Source organism: Capricornis sumatraensis, chromosome 19, assembly GCF_032405125.1.
Source record: "Capricornis sumatraensis isolate serow.1 chromosome 19, serow.2, whole genome shotgun sequence".
In the NCBI taxonomy this organism is placed as follows: Eukaryota; Metazoa; Chordata; class Mammalia; order Artiodactyla; family Bovidae; genus Capricornis; species Capricornis sumatraensis.
The window spans coordinates 33,652,884-33,673,537 of record NC_091087.1 but is presented as its reverse complement, the minus strand read 5'-3'; the positions used below and the strand labels follow the sequence as shown (position 1 = coordinate 33,673,537).

The 20,654-nt window shown below is 49.0% G+C and overlaps 1 protein-coding gene across 1 annotated transcript in view; it reads right to left on the bottom strand.

Annotated features, from left to right (window-relative positions):
* The window catches only part of ARNT2 (aryl hydrocarbon receptor nuclear translocator 2), a 148,128-nt gene that overhangs the window by 115,525 nt on the left and 11,949 nt on the right, over positions 1-20,654 (bottom strand). Inside the window, exons 3-4 of the mRNA XM_068990871.1 lie at positions 14,240-14,453; positions 8,897-9,110 (exon numbers count right to left, since the gene is read on the bottom strand). Of these exons, the coding sequence (XP_068846972.1) occupies positions 8,897-9,110; positions 14,240-14,453 (428 nt within the window). The remainder of the gene's footprint in view (positions 1-8,896; positions 9,111-14,239; positions 14,454-20,654) is intronic.

The following is a 20,654-nucleotide window of genomic DNA, read 5'->3' as shown; positions in this document are numbered from 1 at the left end:
CCTCACATGATTGGGTCTAATCTGCAGCATGTTTCTACTAACATAGGGTAGAAACGTGCTATACGAATGTAAGACAGGGGCTTTTCCGGTGGTCCAGTGGTTAAGAATCCGCCTGCCAATGCAGGGACACATTTGACTTCTGGTCCGGGAAGATTCCGCACACCCCAAAGCAACTAAGCCTGTGTGCCACAACATTCTAGAGACTGCATGCTCTAGAGCCCGTGCTCCACAAAGAGAAGCCACCACAACTAGGAAGTATCCCCCAGTCGTCTCAACTAGAGAAAACCCCGTGCTCAGAAAGGAAGACCCAGCACGACCAAAAACAATACATCAATTAGCTAATTAGTTAATTTAAAAAGGTAAAAGAGTTTGCTATAGCAACTTCACTTTCACTTTCATGCATTGGAGAAGGAAATGGCAACCCACTCCAGTGTTCTTGCCTGGAGAATCCCAGGGACGGCAGAGCCTGGTGGGCTGCCGTCTATGGAGTCGCACAGAGTCGGCCACGACTAAAGCGACTTAGCAGCAGCAGCAGCATGAACAGTTCACTGTTGGGGTTGGGTGAGAAAAGAAAAGTGAAATGAGCACTGAGTCCCGCAGGCGTCGTCCCCTCCCGCAGACAAGCAGGGAGACTGCAGAGCCTGTGTAGCATCCTAACCCCTCCCAGGAGCGGTGTGATGACAGGTCCTCAAGCCAAGCTGGCTAAGCAGGCTTCCCGGGGAGCTGCTCCCTGTGGCCCGACCGCGGCCCGGCCAAACCCGGTGATCCAAGACTGAAAGCATCTCTGGACTTCGGCAAAGCTCTCGGGAGGATAGGGAAGCTTAACCACAGCTGACTGGGACATGTGAATCACGCACGGGAGCTTTCCGGCTAACGCCTTTGGGGAGCAACCCTGCTGGAGCTCACCCCAGATTATCACAAATCATTCGGAACAGTTAGGAAATGGGGGTCCATTCATCCAACAACAGCTGGAAACACCTGTCGGTGATGAGAGGAGAGGCTGTGTCCAAGATGAGCTTTCTACAACCGTGCAGAACAAGTATTTGTTGAATGAATGAATGAATGAATGAATGAATACATGGTTTAAATTTTAAAGCTTTTACTGAATTTGTTACAATACTGTTTCTGTTCTATGTTTTGATTTTTTGACAAGGCATGTGGGATCTTGGCTCCCTGACGAGGGATCGAACCTGCACTCCCTGCATTGGAAGACCAAGTCTTAACCACTGGACCACCAGGGAAGTCCCACATACATGACTTTTAAAAAGTAATGACTGGATAAAGAAAGAGAGGGAGAGAGGAAAGAAGGAAGGAAGACAAGGGAAGGAAAGGAAGGGAAGGAGGAGGAAGAGAGAGAGAAAGGGAAGCAGGGAGGGAGAGGAGGAAGGAAAGAAGGGAAGACAGGAAAAGAAAGAACGAAGGAGGGAAGAAGAAAGATAATCCAGCCTTGCTTATACTCTCTGACTTTGGACACTTTTAACAACTGCAAAGTTTTTTCTTATATTGAACCAAAAGGCTGACCCAATTCTCTGAATGAAGGAAGAGCCAAGCAGAAACAGAGCCACAGAAAATCAAAGTGGGGAAAGGGACCGATAAACCTAGTCTGACAAGTCCATGGATCCAGGCACTTCCTTCACAGCACAGTGCTCGAGGTCACTGAGCAGGAGTCTCCAGTGTCTGCTAGCCAAGACCAGGGCTGTCCAGATTTCAGTACCCACAGGGACAGGGTCGGGGGATAGGGTTGGGGGATGGGAGGGGTCTTGGGCTACATGGTGTAAGACACAGAGAAGGGCTTGCCCGCTCTGTGCTCTCCTGGGCAGCTGGCTGCACTGCTGGCCCTCTGAGCCCCACCCCTCGGGCGCATCCTGTTAGTCACAGACTCTGGTACCACTGGGACCTCTCCTTGGTTGCTAATGAGATCTGGGGCTCAGGTCACTCTGAGATCCATAATAATTATTTCTGATGGAGGGCCCCTCCCTCCATCAGACTTCTACCTGACCAAGTATGCCCTCCTTCATACCTGACACTCGCTCCACCTTCAGCTCAGAATCCTGTCACCACAGTGTCCCCAGCATTCCCAGTAAGAGGAGGTGCTCCCCATTCTCTGGGAGAACACCCACCCCTCCCCAGAAGCATCACCGTGAGCCTGGCTCTCCCAGCCAGCGCCAACTTGTGGTCTGCCTGCTCAGCATTCCCCTCTTCCTTTGAGTGACTGCACTAACTTCCTCCAGGAAATCACATCTCCCCTACTCTTGGGTCCCCTACTCTTGGGTGGAGATGCTGGCCTCATAGGCCAGCTCAGCCTCCCTGGCCACTGAAATTGGGCAAGGCAGGTGGCCCAAGCTGATCCAGGAGAGCCAGTCCTAGGATTTCTGCTGGAAGTATTGAAAAGGCAACCTATTTCTGCTGGTGTTATAAAGCTTTGTTGTTCAGTTACTAAGTTGTGTCTGACTGACTTTGCGACCCTGTGGACTGTAGCCTTTTAGGCTACTCTGTCCATGGGATTTTTCAGGCAAGAATACTGGAGTGGGTAGCCATTCTCTTCTCCAGTTTTGGAGGTGAAGGTTATGTTTAATACCTTGAAGCTGGTAATGGTATCATGGGTGTGGGCCTGAGTCTAAACTCATCAAATTGTATACATTTAATATGTGCAATCTTTGGTATATCAATTGCACCTCAATAAAGCTTTAAAAACAATAAAAGCCGGGAGAAAAGACACACAGCTGATTCTCACCATTCGCAGTAGTTCTGTTCTGTGAAGTCACTGCAAATAGTGAATGAGCAAACACTGAACCATTGCTCCTAAGGGAGATTGAGGGCTATGTTCCCGCCAGCCTCTGGTCACAGCACTCTTATTAATCAATGGACACACAGTCTTATTTTCTGTGTTGCTATTTAAAGACACTTTCTTTAACATATTTTGATTCATAACACTGAACTCACAGTCAACAGCACTTATGACTCATGCCTGAACGAGGTTTATCCAACACATGTCTTCTCTCCGGAGGGCACATTACAGCCCTGTGCTTAAGGACACTAGAGAGACTTCAGCACTGCTCTAGAGGGTCACGTTAAACAGCAAAATTACCGACAGAAAGCACAAAGAGACCAAACATCACAGCACAAAACATAAGAGCACGTGTTTCTAGTTATGAGGGCTGAGACCAGAAGGCAAGGTGTCATCCCGTGTGACCCTGGCCTCTGTGCCAGTCCTCCAATGACCTCTAACACTTCGTGGGTATTGATGTTGGGGTTACAAGCAAATTTTGCTACTCTCAAATTCATCCACACTGAATGTGCGAATAACAGAGACTGACTGTGCTTTCGCTAGCAGGGTTCAAATCACCTGGATCCTTCTGAGCCTGAAGCCAACACATCCCTTTCAGTTCCACGAGCCAATGAATTTCCTTCTTCGCTCAATTCCCTGGAGCTGATCTTCTGTCACTTGGACCAGGCCGGTTCCATGGCTGCTCTTTGCTATTGGCACTCAGGTCTCTGGGAGAAAGGCACTGGTTCCCTCTCATTAGCCTTAGAACCCTCAACATCCCCATGACCCCTGCAAAGGGAAAGTTCAGCACCGCCCGCCCCCAGCCCCCAGGCATTGTTTGCGAAGAGATTTTCCAGGTTTACATCCAGAGTCACTCAGCATGAGATGACAGATCCCTTTGACCCTCCTACCAAGACAAGCTCTCACAAGGAGCTGGGTTCTTCTTGTGAGTAAACACTCCTCAGCAGGATCCCCCTCAAGCTACGGCCAATCCGAGTCCTGGAGAATGAATATGCTTTCTCTATGGCTCTTCTTTTTCCCTTTGGGAACTTTATTGATTCGAACCTAAGAAGGGGATGTGCAAAATCTCCTGGTTACTGGCTATCCAATTTCAATTGATTGGATACTAGCCATTGAGAATTCCTTTATAGTTTCAGCCAGGCTTCCCAGGTGGCGCTAGTGGTAAAGAACCCACTCTCCAATGCAGGAGACATAACAGACGTGGGTTCAATCCCTGACTCGGGAAGATCCCTTGGAGGAAGTCATGGCAACCCTCTCCTGGAGCATCCCATGGAAAGAGGAACCTGGCAGGCTGCAGTCCATACGGTCAGAAAGAGTCAGACACGACTGAGAGACTCGGCATGCACACAGTTTCAGTCATTTCTCGACCTCTTTTCCTTCTACTCAAAATCCACTTATTTAACTGTTCAGAGACAGAAAACTCCACCCTTATTACACGATGCATGTCTCTGTGTAGCATTTTTAAAACAGTATTTAAAAATAATACTTAAAGTATAATTTTAATTTTCATGGAAAGCTAAGATTCAATTAACTTTTTCTTAGATATCTGAAAACATTTCCCCACTTACTTTTGATGTCCTGTGTTCTGCATAGCTCTTGGGTTTCCAGGGCCAATGTTGCCATCCTGCCCACCAGGCTGTGACAGCCTACAAGGAAGCATTCATGGGAATGGGGCCCAGAGGGGCCTGTGGGTGTGGCCCTGAGCCAGGAACCTGGTGGCAGCTTTTAGTTCCTCTTCTCCAATCTCCTACCATTTCTCCAATCAGTGGATTAGATTCTATACCGGGGCCTTGGGCAAGAGGGTAGAATAGAGCTAGAAGGGGCCTAGCAATGTCCTAGGCTGAGATAAGGAGAACAAGAGGCAGAGAAGAAAGGAACCAGCCAAGATCGCAGAGTGCAAACCAGCCAAGGGGCTCCCAAGGCCCTCCCAGCACTTTCTCTATGAGCAGTGTTGCTGCTGCTAGGTGAGGGTTCCCCTAGTCCCTCCTCACATGGATAAACCCCAGATTTTATTCACAGACAAGTCACATCATTGCATTGGTCCATACCACTCCATGAGATGGTTGGATGGCATCACCAATTCAATGGACATGAATCTGAGCAAACTCCAAGATACTGGAGGACAGGGAAGGCTGGCGTGCTGCAGTCCGTGGGGTCAGAAAGAGTCCGACACCACTTAGCAACTGAACAATTCCATGACGCCTGGTTTCCATTCTAAGGAGACTCTGTGAATCTTCCTCCCACTCTTTGTCACCACTCCTCCAGCCAGGGGGAAAATTTTAATTCCACAAAGAAGAACTCCCTCATCTCCACCACCCCCAGGACTGCAATTCTGTGCAAGCATTGTTTTTCTGGGATCCTCAAATCAGCATGGGCGTCTGCAGGCCCCACTGTCATTCGGTGTCTTGTCCCCCGGTCACCACGCACATGCAAGGCCCCACATGCTCAGTCCAGGCCGCCCTGCAAAACCTATGCATGGAACAGGGACTCTTTACTGACTGGGAGGCTCAGAGAAGGGGAACTTCATTGGGTCAAGTGTTCCAGGCTGCCCTGATTAAACCAGCTCCCCCCCAGCAGTCCTTGCCTGGCTCCTTGCCCCCACACCCTGCCTTCCACCCTGATGCCCCATCCAATGGGCCATGTCATCTCTCTCCGGGCCTGAAACCCACCATGCCTAAGGACAGGAGGGTTGAGAAACCCTAGTCCAATCACTGAAGGCATCATATCATCCCTGTGGCTTTTTATTACTAGTTTTCATTACATTTGCACTTTGGTTGGCTACGAAGCCCAGCTCCCTCCCAGTCTTTGGTCCAGCAAAACCCTGAGGCCAGCGGCAGTCTGGCTGTAGTGAGCTATCCCAAGCTTCCTGCACTGGATCAATACGCTTTTACGTTGTGTGTCCTGGGAGATTGGCATTGCACGCTCTCTGGTTCCAGAAGAGACCCAGTCCTCTTTACCACCCTTCTCCACCCGACCTCATGGAGCCCAGCCACTCAGGGTTCACTGGCTCTTCTCTGGCGTCTTGGAGGACTCACTCCACTACACCAGCTCTGGCTGCCAAGGCCACCATCCAGCGTCCACTCCAGGGACCTTTCTTTCCAAATGTGGTTCACGCTGCCCCTTTCAACACTGCCACACACATTAAGACTTCCCACAGAGAGAAGTGTCCACCCAACTCTGGCAAGCTGGTTTGTTAAACCCTTGATCCGGAAACTGACCTGCCTTTGACCATCACTTCCCCCACCCACTGACTGCCCCAGCTGGGTCTCCTGACTGCTTTCATAAAGCCACATCCTGTGTTCACATACTGGAGTCCGGGAAAAAAAAGACAGCTCTTCTCAGGGAAGGTGATTTCAGCTGTCAAACCAACACTTCCTGGCTGATGTATTCCCCCTTTCACATCCCTTCCAAGATCGTTAACTTCCCAAGGCGTGTCCCCTACGATGTCTGTAGGGAGTTCTCTCATTCAGTCCCAGCTGTGCGATGGCAGACCATGTCTTTCTCTGAGTCTGTTTCAGCACCGTTGTTTTACGCATACGGAGAGCTCATCCCCGTACATCGTAGACTGTCCACATACCTTAATCCTTCATTATCTTCCTCCTTTGTGTGTGTCACTGATAACCAACACTGAGAAAATTACTATTATTGTTCAGAAACAGTGGTACTCCTGTCACTTTTTAAAAACATTTTAAAAATTAATTTTATTGGGGTATAGTTTGGTTTATTGGAGTATAGTGTAGACCCAGATCATCCTGAGTGGTGAGAAGATTGGACATGGGACTCTTATCCAGAGATTTGGGCCCTTTGGAGGGAGGGGCTTCTCCAGTGGCTCTAACAGTAAAAAACCCACCTGCAACGTAGGAGACCCAGGTTTGATCCTTGGGTCGGGAAGATCCCTTGGAGAAGGGAATGGCAACCCACTTCAGTATTCTCATTGGAGAATCTCATAGACAGAGGAGCCTGGGGGGCTCTAGGCCATGGGGCTGCAGAGAGTCAGACGCAACTGAGAAACTAACCCTAACACAGAGTGAGAAGGTGGCTGTCTGCAGCCCAGGAGAGAGCTCTTACCAGAAACCAAACCTGTCAACACCTTGATCTTGGACTTCCAGCCTCCAAAACCGTGAGAAAATAAATGACAGTGGTTTAAGCCACCCAGTCTGTGGTGTTTCATTATGTCAACCCTAGCAGATTACTACAGTACAAAAGCACTGCCTCACTGTTCACCAGGCTTCTGCTGAACACCTACTGTGTGCCGAGCATTGAAGGAGGTACTTTAGGCAGACACAGAAGAAAATGAGACTCCAGTGGCTCTCAGTGTGGCAGGAAGAACATGCTGCACAAACAGATCTGTCATAACGCGGAATGGAGGGCTCATGGTATGAAGTGTTAGTTGCTCAATCACGTCCAACTCTTTGCAACCTCATGGACTAGAGCCCCGCAGGCTCCGCTGTCCATGGAATTCTCCAGGCAAGAATACTGGAGTGGGTAGCCATTCTCTTCTCCAGAGTATCTTCCAGACCCAGGGATCAAACCTGGGTCTTCTGCATTGCAGGCAGATTCTTTACTGTCTGAGCCACCAGGGAAGCCCTATCATGGTATACTCGGCTCTACTATAATGCTTTTTTGAAAAAGCAAATCTTGGGACTTCCCAGGTGGTCCAGCAGTGAAGAGTCCGCCTTGCAATGCAGGGGGACACGAGTTCATTCCCTAGTCGGGGAATTGAAACCCCACAGGCAGTTCATTCCCTAGTTGGGGAATTGAAACCCCACAGGCCAAAGAGCAACTAAGCCCACGGGCTGCAACTATTGAGCCTTCAAGCCACAACTAGAGAGTCTGTGCACTGCAACAGAAGATTCCGCATGACACAACGAAGAACCTACACGCTGCAACTAAGACACAGCACAGCCCAATAAATAAACAAAATACTTAAAAATGCAATTCTGCTCCAGTGCCACAGATACATTGGGTGACAGTTTGATCAGAATGCAAATTTTGTGTTTGCTTACGCTTGATTTTATCTGTAAGAAGTACTACATGAACACAGAAACTGCACCCAGCTGAATAGAGCCACACAGGAATTCACAAAATGTACACACTGTGGCACACAGAGGCTGCCTTGATTTACCACGTGTGTTATGAGCCACCACTATCCACGTATTATGTTACAGTTCTTGATTTCTGCCTGATTTCATACGATGGTCCTTGGACCATTTTCACACCAACACCCAAGTTCTGATGCTCACTTACTATACAAGTCAACTTCAAGTCGGGTTTCAAGGTCAAGTGCCATAAATTTCTTAACCACTTAATGTGTCAAGCAATGCTCTCATTTTTATTAGGTTCCTAGTTTTGTTCTTATCTAAACATTTTGTCCCTGACAAATTTTTAGTGTTATGGCTAGCCCACTTTCCCCTCCCAAGCCCTGTGGTTTTTATTTCATGATTTTGTTTCTTGCAGTGATTTTTATAACACATTATTTTGTGGTATAGCAGAGCTAACTGTATTTAAATGTCTCAATAAGAAATTTCACTTCCCATAAGTAAGGTCTGGAAAATCAACACCTATGATTAGGTTCACAAATAATCACACACTTGAGTGGGTTGTGGCTAACGTGTCAACAATGCCTCCTAGTGGCAACATCCCATAATTGGAGGTAAAATATAGGAAAAAAATCATGCATTAAAAATTAAATTTTAACATGTTACAGGATAAATGAAGCTATTAAACAAGCTAAGTCAAATATATCCTTCACCTGTAGGCAACATTTTCTGACCTCAAACTTCCCAGTACTTTTAAAATTTACTTATTTTAACTGGAGGATAATTACTTTACAATATTGTGATAGTTTCTGCCATACATCAGGGTGAATCTGTCGTAGGCATACCTGCGTCCCCTCTATTGTGTACACCTCCCCCAACCTCCCTCCCCACCCCATTCCTCCAGGCTGTCACAGAGCACCAGCTTTGGGTGCCCTTCATCATCATCAAACTCCCACAGGCTATCTATTTTACATATGGTAATATATTTGTTCCAGTGTTATTCCTTGGTATGTTTAAGGAAAGAAGATTTTCTCTAGGGAGAAAGCTCCATGGAGAGAGCAACACTGACCTGTCATTGAGTTTTCTGAGGTGCACAGCTGCTCTCTCAGCTTCTCCACGTCGTCAGGATGCACCTGCTCATAGAGGGTGCTCCCGAACCACTCTGACTGGGGTTGATTCAGCACAGGGGTGACAGAGTCGGACACGTAGATCACTCTGCCCGTCTCTGCTGCCACTACAAACAGAAACCCATCAGCCGCTTCAAGGATGAGATGCTTCAGTTCCTGGGAAGAGAAGATCATGATGAGGACCCGACATGGACAAACCAGGTAAACAGTCTTATTAGCAACCTTCAACTTTCATTCAGAAGCTCATTCTGATACACAAATGCTTTGGGGAACTCTTTTTTTTCCGGAAAATGAGCTTTAAAAGTGCACAAAGCAGACTTCCCTGGTGGTACGGAGGATAAGAATCTGCCTGCCAATGCAGGGGACATGGGTTCAATCCCTGGCCCAGGAAGGTTCCACATGCCAAGGAGCAACTAAGCTTGTGCGCCATAACTCTGAAGCCCATGCGCCTAGCGCCCATGCTCCGTTAACAACAGAAGCCACTGCAGTGAGAAGCCCCCACACCACACGAAGAGTACTCCCTGCTGTTCACAACTAGAGAAAGTCCACTCAGCAACGAAGACCCAGTGTAGCCAAAAATAAATGAGCAAGTTATTTTTTTAAAAGAAGTTCAGAAAGCTCATACTAAGCTCTAAGATACAGCTGCTCCAGACACAGTTAACTGTCTTTAACTAGTCCTCTTTTTTATGATCTTTTAAAAAATGTGGATCATTTTTAAAAGGCTTCACTGATTTCTTAAAATATGCTTTTATTTGGCCATGAGGCATGTGGCATCTTAGCTCCCTGCCCAGGGATCAAACTCGCAGCCCCTGCATTAGAAGGCGAAGTCTCTATCACTGGACCACCAAGGAAGTCCCTTAACTTGCTCTCTCTTAAGGAAAGAGGAAATTCCCGGCCCAGTGGAATCAGAAGGTATTGGGTCCCAGAGGTGCGAATGGCCTCTCCTACATTTTCAAACTGCAGTCATGTCACTGGAGCACAAGATGGTCCAGGAAGGGAGGGGAGGCCCACGGGAACGTGGGGAGAGAGAAGGAAAGGCTCCAGGCATCTCCCCAGCCACCGCCTGCCATGCTGCCAGTGCTCTCACTCCTCTTTCTCTTTCTGTCTGAGCTGAGTGCTGGCAGTGGATATAAGGGCACCACTTTATACTGTCTGCCAAACTCCCAGAACTCTGTGACAGCCGACATCTCAAGAGAGTCCCAGGGTAATCCCAGGAGGTGGCAGGGATACCAACATTGTCCGTGTCCCTTGGCGGTGAGAAGAGTGTTTAGCTGTGCCAGCCCTGGGGTCACGCTGACTCACAGAGCTCATGACTGCTGGTGCCGGCAGGAAGGATGAATGGGCGGCAGGAAGCCCTCAACGTCCCAAGAGGGATGCAGAGTGGGCAGGATCAACTCTGTCCAAATGAGATGCCTTTTCTTTGCAGTGCCTTCAGGCAGCCCAGGCGCAGCTGTCTCCCCCGTCAGGCTCAGGGCCCCTTTCCTGCTGAACGCAAGGGGCTCCGTCCTTGCAGGACTTGGGGACCAACTCTTCCACGTGTGCCAGAGTCCACAGCCAGCTTTCATCCACCTCACACACTACTCAGGCCCCAAAGGAAAATGGGATTCTTCCGGTCAGCAGTTGGCAAACAATTCTTGCTGGGAACTCTTTGCTGTTTTGTTGTTTAGTTGCTAAACTGTGTCCGACTCTTTTGTGACCCCACGGATTGTAGCCCGCCAGCCTCCTCTGTCCATGGACTGTCCACAGACTGAACCCACAGCTCTTGCACCTCCTGCACTGGCAGGATTCTTCGCCACTGAGCCACCTGGGAAGCCCCAAATTCCTTGCTTCTGTGTAACTGCAGGTGGGCTTCCCTGGTGGCTCAAGTGGTAAAGAATCCATCTGCCAAAGCAGGAGACTCAGGTTCGATCCCTGAGTTGGGAAGATCCCCTGGAGTAGGAAGTGGCAACGCGCTCTAGTATTCTTGCCTGGAGAATCCCCAAGGACAGAGGAGCCTGGCAGACACAGAGGAGTCCATAGGGTCACAAAGAGTTGGAAACGAATGGGCGACTAAACAACAACAAAAATTGTAGGTGGGAGCCCTGCTGTAACAGAGCAAGGGCCACCTGTGTGGAGCCTGGAGCATCCGGCCCCACCCTTGGTGCCCGACCTGAGGGCGCCCAAAAGCTCAAAGACTAGGAAACGTGAGTCAGCTGATGAGCAGAGCCCAGGGAGGTCTCCGAGCCCTCGGCTGAGTCAGAACTCTAACATCCTTTGCCTGGGAATTGGGTGCGGAAGCAGTCTATACAATCATTTTTTAAAGAAACGTTTCTTTTCCCCCTTTGTCTTGCTTCGCACTTCCGCTGTGCCATCCCTCTTGATGGTGACTTAGTTCAGAAGACTGGGTCAGCAGTTTTATTTTCAGTGTTGAGATGGTCTTCCCAACAGGAAAGACTGTAACACACAAAACAGGTTGTCTGGGAAAGTAGAGAATTCTGTGTCTCCGAAGGAGAGGAAGTGGACAAGTTGACTCCATTTATGTTTTCACAGTTTCAGCCCTTTTTAGGGACTGTGGGAAGGGCTTATGGGCCAGAGCTCACCCTCCTCACGAGCCCCTCTTTCTACACCCTCCCCTCTGGTTTTCATCTTCTGGGAGCACCCCACTCATGACCAAGGTCTTGTGCCCTGAACCCAGAAGCCGCCTTGCCCCTATCCTCCAGTTAAGCCAACAGGAAGCACAGATGGTGGAGTCAAAGGAGACCACCAGCTCCAGCTCCTCCACTTCACTGTGCAAGTCTGGGCTCCAGACGTAATATCTTTGGCTTCTGTTTTTTTTGTTTTGTTTTGTTTTCATGCCTTTTTCTTGGGGTCGGGGGGAAGATTTTGTGAGGTTAAATGAGATGTTGAATGTGAAGGACTCAGTAAGGGCTTGGGGAACAGTAGGTACTTAACATATGTGGCTGTTGTCATTATCAACAGCCTACCAAGGAACCGAGAGATGAATGGGGGGAGAGGATGCATGTGGCCTGCATAACTGCCTTCTCTCTTCTCTCCATTTTCTTTCTTTTTGAAAAAGCATTTTTAAAATATATTTATTAATTTGGCTGCACCAGGTCTTAGTTGTGGCATGTGGGATCTTCAGTTGTAGCCTGCAAACTCTTAGTTAGGGCATGCAGGATCTAGTTCCCTGACCAGGGATCAAATCTGGGCCCCCTGCATTGGGAGCACAGAGTCTGTAGCCACTGGACCACCAGGAAAGTCCCTCCGCGTTTTTAATCCCTAGTCACTTAAAGAGATTAATGTCAAATATGGACCCCGACAGGGTTTGTTATAAGGATTAAAGAAATGTAGAGGAAAAGCCTTTTACTAACCCTAGTGGTCAGGACGTGCGTAATGCATTTCTGTCTGCTTACCTGCCAGCTAGGCTTCCCTGGTGGTTCAGATGGTAAAGAACCCGCCTGCCAATGCAGGAGACCGTGGGTTCAATCCCTGGGTCGAGAAGATCCCCTAGAGGAGAGCATGGCAACCCACTCCAGCATTCTTTCCTGGAGAATTCCATGGACAGAGGAGTCTCGTAGGCTATAGTCCATGGGGTCACAGAGTCCGACACGACCAAACGATTAACACTACTTTCACACTATCCACCAGCTAGTCATCCTTCATTCCACTTCAGCCCTGTGTTAAACACTCTACTCTGCTTCCTCCCTTACCTGTCTCCACAACCCTGCCAGGTGGGAGCCATCGCTGTTAACCTTAACCCTTTCACAGAGGTGGAAATGGGTTCGGCATTCTGCCCTGGACTACCGTGTTCCACGGCTCCCAGAGAGGATCACCCCACTGCCACACCTCTTCACACCTTGAGGTGAAGAGCACATGGGCAATGGGATGACAAAGGTCCCTTGCTAAAAAGACTGCCACACAGGAATTCATGTGAGCTCCTCTTTCCTTGCTCTTTTTCTAAACCTAATGCTTAGATTCCTCACTCCAGCAAAACACACGATTCTGTCTCTGGACACACCTTCTCACCCCTTCCTCCAAGGCTCTGTTCTCACCGGTTTCCCAAGTCTCCCCATGTGGAACCCCTTCCTCTGCTCTCTTTCTGTGCATATGTGGGGCTCCCTCCCAGCAGGCCAGCGCTGACTCTGTCCCGGGCAGCCGCTGACGAGCCTGAACACTTCTTCCTGCCTGTGTCCCTGACGACACATCACTTCCCCGTCCCCCTGCCAGCACCAAGTCCATTGTCCCCTTTATCCTGCAGAAGCCCTCAGGGTCAGGAGGGCAGAAAGCTCCTGTTTGTCTACAGATGAGTGAACACAAGCTGACAATGTCTGACCAGCATGGGGAAGAACAAGGACCCAGAATATAGGCCTTCCAGGGCGTGGAATGGTCAAATTATAATATATCAATACTTCCCACAGGCCACCTCTCGGGTTCACTATTTCCAACTCTGCAAAGACCAGGATAGCTGTTAAAATACATGGTTCTGGGGTCTGACCACCCTGTGTCAACTCCTGGTCTGCACTGAGCAGCAGACACTTTCGAAGCCTCCACTTCTTCATCTCTAAAGCAGGGATGAATAACAGCAGCTTCCTCCTTGAGCCAGAATAAGGACTCAATGAAATCCTGCACAAAAAGGACATGACTTCAACTGGGCTCAGGGCAGAGGCCGGCTACGTGCTGCCTGTTAAGTCCTTGTCACTATGACTGCTGTGACAGCTACCAAAACTTTCATCATGATGACGACCGTCACTGCTAGTCTAGCACAGAAGAACTGGGTTTGCTGCCTTTTTCCTGGGTGAGCGTGTGCTAAGCACAATATCTCTTTTTGCTTTGAGTGATGTCTTACTAAGGTGGCTGTTGTTCAGTCACTCAGTTGTGTCGGACTCTTTTGCGATCCCATGGACTGTAGCCAGCCAGGCTCCGCTGACCATGGGATTCTTCAGGTAAGGATACTGGAGTGGGTGGCCATTTTCTCCTCCAGGGGATCTTCCCAACTGAGGGATCAAACCTGCATCTCCTGCACTGGCAGGCAGGTTCTTCACCACTGAGCCATCAGGGAAGCCTGTCTTATTAAGGTACATGGTGGGGGGAAAAAAGGAGACGATGCAAACTCAGAAAGACAGTCCCCAGAAGAGAGTTTCCTAGCGAAGCATAGGGATGAGAGTTCCTGCTTTCGTCCCCACCTCAGCCTTTCACCCCACGCAGTTTATCTCACCTTGGTGACACCGTCATTCCCGCCACTCTCTGCCCTCCCGGGAATGTGGTTACCAGGGGAGCAAGGACCACAGACGAGGAGTGACGGGTACCTGTTCCGTCAGGAACGAAGGCTTGTAGGCGCCATCCGTGGACTTGTTCCCGGTGCCCCGCATGGACTTCATGTGAGAGACGGCCATGCGCAGGATGGTGAGCTTGTCGGGCTTCCGGGCCAGCGCGCTGCACGTGGGGACCATGTCCGAGAGCTCGGTGATGTACTGAGTCATCTTGTTCCGCCGCCGCCTCTCGATCTCACTGTGGTTCTCTCTTCCCGAAAGCACGACATCAGGGTGGGGGAAGAGAGACGGATCAGACCAGGGCTTACTATCAGACGGGGTAAAACGGCACACGAAGTTGCCAAGAGACGAACTCGAGATGGCTCACTCAATGCCTCACGTGTGTGTGTCGGTGGGGTATATAGTTGCTTTACAATGTGGTGTTCGTTTCTGCTGTACAACCATGTGAATCAGCCATATGTATACATATGTCCCCTCCTTCTTGGGCCTCCCTCCCAACCCACCCCCCATCCCACCCCTCTAGGTCATCACAGAGCCCCAAGCTGAGTTCCCTGTGCTATACAGCAGCTTCCCACCAGCCATCTGTTTCACACGGGAAGTGGATGTATGTCAGTCCTGCTCTCTCAGTTCGTCCCACCTCCCCACATGCCCATTTCTCTGTGTCTGCATCTCTATTCCTTCCCTGCAAATAGGCTCATCTGTACCATTTTTCTAGATTCCACATATATGTGTTCATATATATTCCATGCATACATATTTGTTTCTCTGACTTCACTCTGTATACAGGCTAGATCCATCCACATCTCTATAAGTGACCCAATCTCATTCCTTTTTATAACCAAGTAATATTGCACTGTACATATGTACCAGTCTTCTTTATCCACTCCTCTGTGAATGCACATCCGGCTTGTTTCCACGTCCTGGCTATTGCAAATCGTGCTGCAATGAGCACTGGGGAGTGTATGTATTTCTGAATTATGGTTTTCTCTGGGTACATGCCCAGTCATATTGCTGGGTCATATGGCAGTTCTATTTTTACTTTTTTTAAGGAATCTTCATGCTTTGAAGACATCTTAGAGCAGCTTCTGGACACCTTAGCAAGCTTCTGTCTCAGGGCATGGGGTGGGAACAGACTTCCACAGATACCTCAGTCTCATCTCTAAATATGTTCTCAAAGCTTTCACTGTTCCCATGTACCTAGGTATTAATACTTTTTAATAAGTATAAAGAATGAAGACATGACCCTTCAGGTGTCCAAACCGAACCAAACACACTTTCCAAGTGCACCCACGAATGCTAGGCTTGCACAAATATCCACACACACATTGAACGTAATAGTTACCACCGACTTGAACAAATGGTTTACTTTGACCCACAATGAGAAACACGTCTAGCCTCCTTGCCATTCCTGGCATCCCTAAGCAGACAGCCATGCCACACCCACATCCCATCACGTTGTGAACAAGCCCCTGCTCGACAGCGCATTTTCTAAGGCCTAGTAACAGAGTATGTGTACCTGCTCTCCAACAGCGGAGTCAAGTAAAAAATCCCAGCACTGCCAGGAATTCTGAAAGCGACACTCAGGGGCGTGTTTAAGACGAAAAATGAACAGAAGGGACAGGAAAGTGTTTCTGTCTCGAAATGATCACCTCTAGGCTTGACAGAGAGTAACAGCCAACCCAGTTCCACGACACGGAGACAAGGCTGTCACGTGGGGTAAAAGACTTGTCTAAAAACACAGCACATGCCTGCGGCGGGATTTAGGGCTTCAACGGTGCCTATAGCATGAGGGTGACAGTGAGAGCAAGGAAGGAAGAGCCCTGGGCAAGGCTGCCTCACACGCCACCGGCATTCACGGGACTTTGCACACCCTGCCCTCCAGGCCAGGAGCAGATGCCAAGTGGGCCTGATTGCGGGCAGGTCTCACATGAACACACTAACAAAACGGCGGGAGTGAGACTGTGGTGAGGGAATTTCCCCGGTGGTCCAGTGACTAAGACTCGGCACTCCCAATGTTGGGGGCCCAGGTTCCATCCCTGGTCCGGGAACTAGAGCCCACATGCCTCAACTAAAAATCCTGTGTGCCACAACCAAAACTCTGTGCAGCCAAATAAGTATAAGTAAATAAATGTTAAAAAAATAAAAGCCTGAAGTGAGTGGACCTGGGTAGGCCTGGTGAGCACCTTTGTACGGAAAGCACTGAGCCAGGTGCCCAGAGAGGACAGGCCAAAGGAACCAAGGAATGTCTCACTCCTGTTCTACAGGAGCGAAGTGTTTGGTCAGGACATTAAAACATGAAGAGGGGAAATGAAGGCAGAAGTGATCAAATGCTCTGAGAGGCACATGGAAAGTAAAGCCCACAGGAGAGAGTAAGGGAGGAGAGGAGGAGGTGGTCCTGGGGGTGACAGGGGCTGAGAGGGTGGAGGAGGAGCGGAGAGGCAGTTGGCCCTGACCTGGCAGTAGGTAAAGGGGGTGCACTATGGGAAGAGCATCAGTGGGATCAAAGAAAGGGCTGGGATTGGGGTGAAGCCTTTGGGCAGGAGCAGACAGGCCCTCAGTTCAGTCTGTGTGCTGTGATCCTGTGGATATTCCTAAAAACGCAGACCCAGACCTTCCTCTCCATTCCTTCAGGCATGCCCCAAATATACAGGGTGGAGTCCAAGCCCCCTCCCTCCCCACTTCCTGCTAGTTACCACGGCGACCACCCCAAGGCAGGACGAGGGCATGCCTACTTCTGATCCCATCTGCAAAAGACCCACAGACCATCTTGTTTTGTAAAACATCTGAGAAGGGTCTTTGTGACGTTCTTAAAATGGATCTAAAGCAATTTCATCACCATGCTGATTCAACCCAACTCACGAGAACAGGGGCTTGAGGGAGACACGAGGACAACTGTTTAAAACAGTATTGACTGGCTAGTGCAAAAAACGCTCTACTTCATGAAATGAGACTGAAAGAGTTACCAACAGAAGGTCAAAATGAAGAAGAGCTGCAAATTACCTAGCAACAGGATCTGATAAACAAGAGAGTATAGCTATTGACTATATTAAAATATATGTAAAATATGTATATATATGGTTTCATTTTGAATGAAATATGTATGTGTGTATATATATATATATATATATATATATATATATATATATATATAGTTCCTTTGAAGGGTAATGGAGGCAAGAAACAGGAACAATGCCATCTTGTGAAAACAGAAGGAAGTGTCTCCAGGACCAAAGCCACCTCCTCCACAGGGTGCGGAGCAATGGGGACCTGCTTGGAGCAGTTGCAGGGGCAGCCTGTGAACTTAGCATTTGAGTTCCGTGGGCCCCACATGCAGCATCAATAAAGCAATGAGCCCCTCTGCACATGGGCGCCAGGGCGGGGGCCCTGCAGCAGTGACCGCTGGGGACACAGCACAGCATCAGCCGTGCCCCCTCCGCTGGGACCAGAGGGCCCACCGCCTGGCCCGGGAACACAGCTGCGGAAGCCAAGGGCAAGGAGGAGGAGCTGCAGCTGCACGCCGCCTCGGGCTTCTCTGCCAACTCAGTGTCCGGAGGTCTGCAAAGGGAAGCCAGAGAGTGGGATCCAAGTCCATCCCACACTGTCTTCAGGAATGTCCTTTGTGGAGGACGACCCTGGGGCTCAGAGAGGGACTAATTTACCAGGACTAGAACTCAGCTCCCCAGCAGAGCGTTGTCTGGTCCCAGAGTCAGAGCTGGAACACTGGGGAGACAGACAGGCAGAGACACCTAAGGCTCGACGGGGAAGAGAAGCCTGGTAGCTTCTACAGACACAGCTTGGGGCCACTTATGCCTCCAGAAACGATCCCCTCTTCCCCACAAAGCCTGGGGTTATGCAGGACTGTTGGCTTCCCCAGTGGCTCAGCGGGCAAAGAATCCTCCTTTAGTGCAGGAGATGTGGGTCACTTCACATCAAGGTTAACCTCTGCAGGAGAACAGAAGGAACTGGGGTCGCTGAACAAGGAGAGAAGGACATCAGAATTGAAGCTGACGACATGAGAGTCAAACAGCTGTGAAGACGTCACTGACTCAGACAGGCCTGATGGCAGAGGACTGTCTCCATTCGACGCAGCATTAATCCCACAGCTTCCAGCCCTAATCTCAGCTCTAGCCCACCGAAATGACAAGACTGTCTCAAGCTATCTCCCCTGGTAATTTGGTTCCTCACAGGCTACACTGTTCGTCAGAGAACTACACCCAGGTTCTCTGCCAGACTTCTCTGGTTCATAAGAACTAAGGCTGACAAAGCCACTATGGAGAACACTGTGGAGGTTCCTTAAAAAACTAACCACAGAGCTATATATGACCCAGCAGTACCACTCCTGGACATATACCTGGAGAAAACCATAATTCTAAAGGACATATGCACCCTGATGTTCATTGCAACACTATTCACAACAGCCAGGACATGGAAGCAATCTAAATGTCCATCACAGAGGAATGGATAAAGCTGTGGTACATACATACAGTGGAATACTACTCAGCCATAAAAAGGAGCAGAACTGTACTATTTGCAGAGACATGGATGGGCCTAGAGATTGTCATACAGAGTGAAGACAGTCAGAAAGAGAAAAACAAATGCTGTATGTGCTTGCAAAGTCGCTCAGTCATGTTCAGTTCTTTGTGACCCTACGGACTGCAGCCAGCCAGGCTCCTCTGTCCATGGGGATTCTCCAGGCAAGAATGCTGGAGTGGGTTGCTGTGCCCTCCTCCAGGGGATTGTCCCAACCCGGAGATCAAACCCACATCTCCTACATCTCCTGCATTGACAGGCAGGTTCTCTAATGCTGCTTACAAGTGAAATCTAGAAAAATGGTAGAGAGGAACTTACTTGCAAAGCAGAATTCAAGTCACAGATGCAGAGAACAAACTTACCAAGTTTGTTAATTACCAAGGCAGGAGGGGAGTGGGATGAACTGGGAAACTGGGATTGACATATACACTATTGATACTGTGTATAAAACAGATCGAGTCGGACACGACTGAAGGGACTTAGCAGCAGCAGCAGCAGCAGCAGCAGCAGCAGCAGCAGCAGCAGCAGCAGCAGCAATGAGAACCTACTGCATAGCTCAGGGACCTCTACTCAGTGCTCTGTGGTGACTGAAATGGGAAAGAAACCCAAAAAAGAAGGGATAGATGTATAGTGACTCACTTTGCTGTACAGCAGAAACTAACACATTGTGCAGCAACTATATTCCAATTAAAAAAAGGAAAGAAAAAAATCACAGTGAAAAAAAAAAGGGAACGAAGGCTGTCGAGGCAGGGAGAGTGTCTGGAAAGGCTGAGAGTGCTCATTTGGGTGTTTATTCGGCAGTGTCAGAAGGCTCAGCTGAAATTCTCCTTACTCTAAACAGAATCCACATGGCTAAGTCAGGGTGTCCCCCACAAGGTGACTGATGAGATGAGGGTAATCCTTGCTCCCTCCTGGCTATCCTCTCTGCATCAGAAGTACTCTGAACATCCTCCACCTTGAAACAAAATGCCTGGCTCTCTAAGCTAAGACACATACTGAGAATTCTGTGAAATGACAATCTTGTTCTTTTTTCTGCCGGGAAGGAAATGAAGGACACACCCACATTGCATGTTTCCCCCTTAGCAATGGGGTTTTGATGGTCAAAGCTCTAAATAAAACAGGTGATAAATTCAGGGGGAAAGATGAGAATACCATCATAACCCAGAGAGACAGGAAAAAAAAAATGTCCACAAGCATAAATACTGCATAAAACCAAGAGGAAAATGTCAAAATGGGTGTGATAAAAAAGGAAAAAATCCTGCGGAAACCTTCCTATCGTGGATAGCTTTACTTTTAGATAATGTTAGCAGTTCACTGGCGAAACCCTGCAAAATATCACGACCCCTTATGGACTAATGCCACTGGGTTCGACCATGTCCAAGGGAACAGTTGAAAGTCATACAGATTAAAGGTGGAACCCTGGGAAGGTCAGAGACAGTCCTCAAAAGGTGAAGGGTGAAGGAAGGGGTGGAAGAGAGGCTAATAAAACCCATCCAGGTCTTTTGATTCCAGGTTTGTAGATGGCCCCATGCACTACTCAGAGCAACAGGTATGAGAACTCCTTCCCAGACCTTCTGAGTCTTCTGAGAAAGGATGCAGAATGAGTGGGAACTCAGCAAAAAATCAGGGTGATAGCACATAGCAACAAAAATGAAAGGTTTGGGAGTGAGCACTTGCGTGTTCCTAAGATATAAACTCCAAATTTAGAGACTTCCCTGGTGGTCCGGTGGTTGAGAATCCGCCTTCCAATGCAGGGGACCGGGGTTTGAGCCCTGGTCGGGGAACTAAGATCCCTCATGCCATGGGGGCAACTAAAGCCCACATGACTAGAAAAGCCTGGGCACCACAAGGAAGACCCAGCACGGCCAAAGATTAAAGAAAAAGTAAGCCCAACATTGAAGAATGTCTCTATTTCATGTGT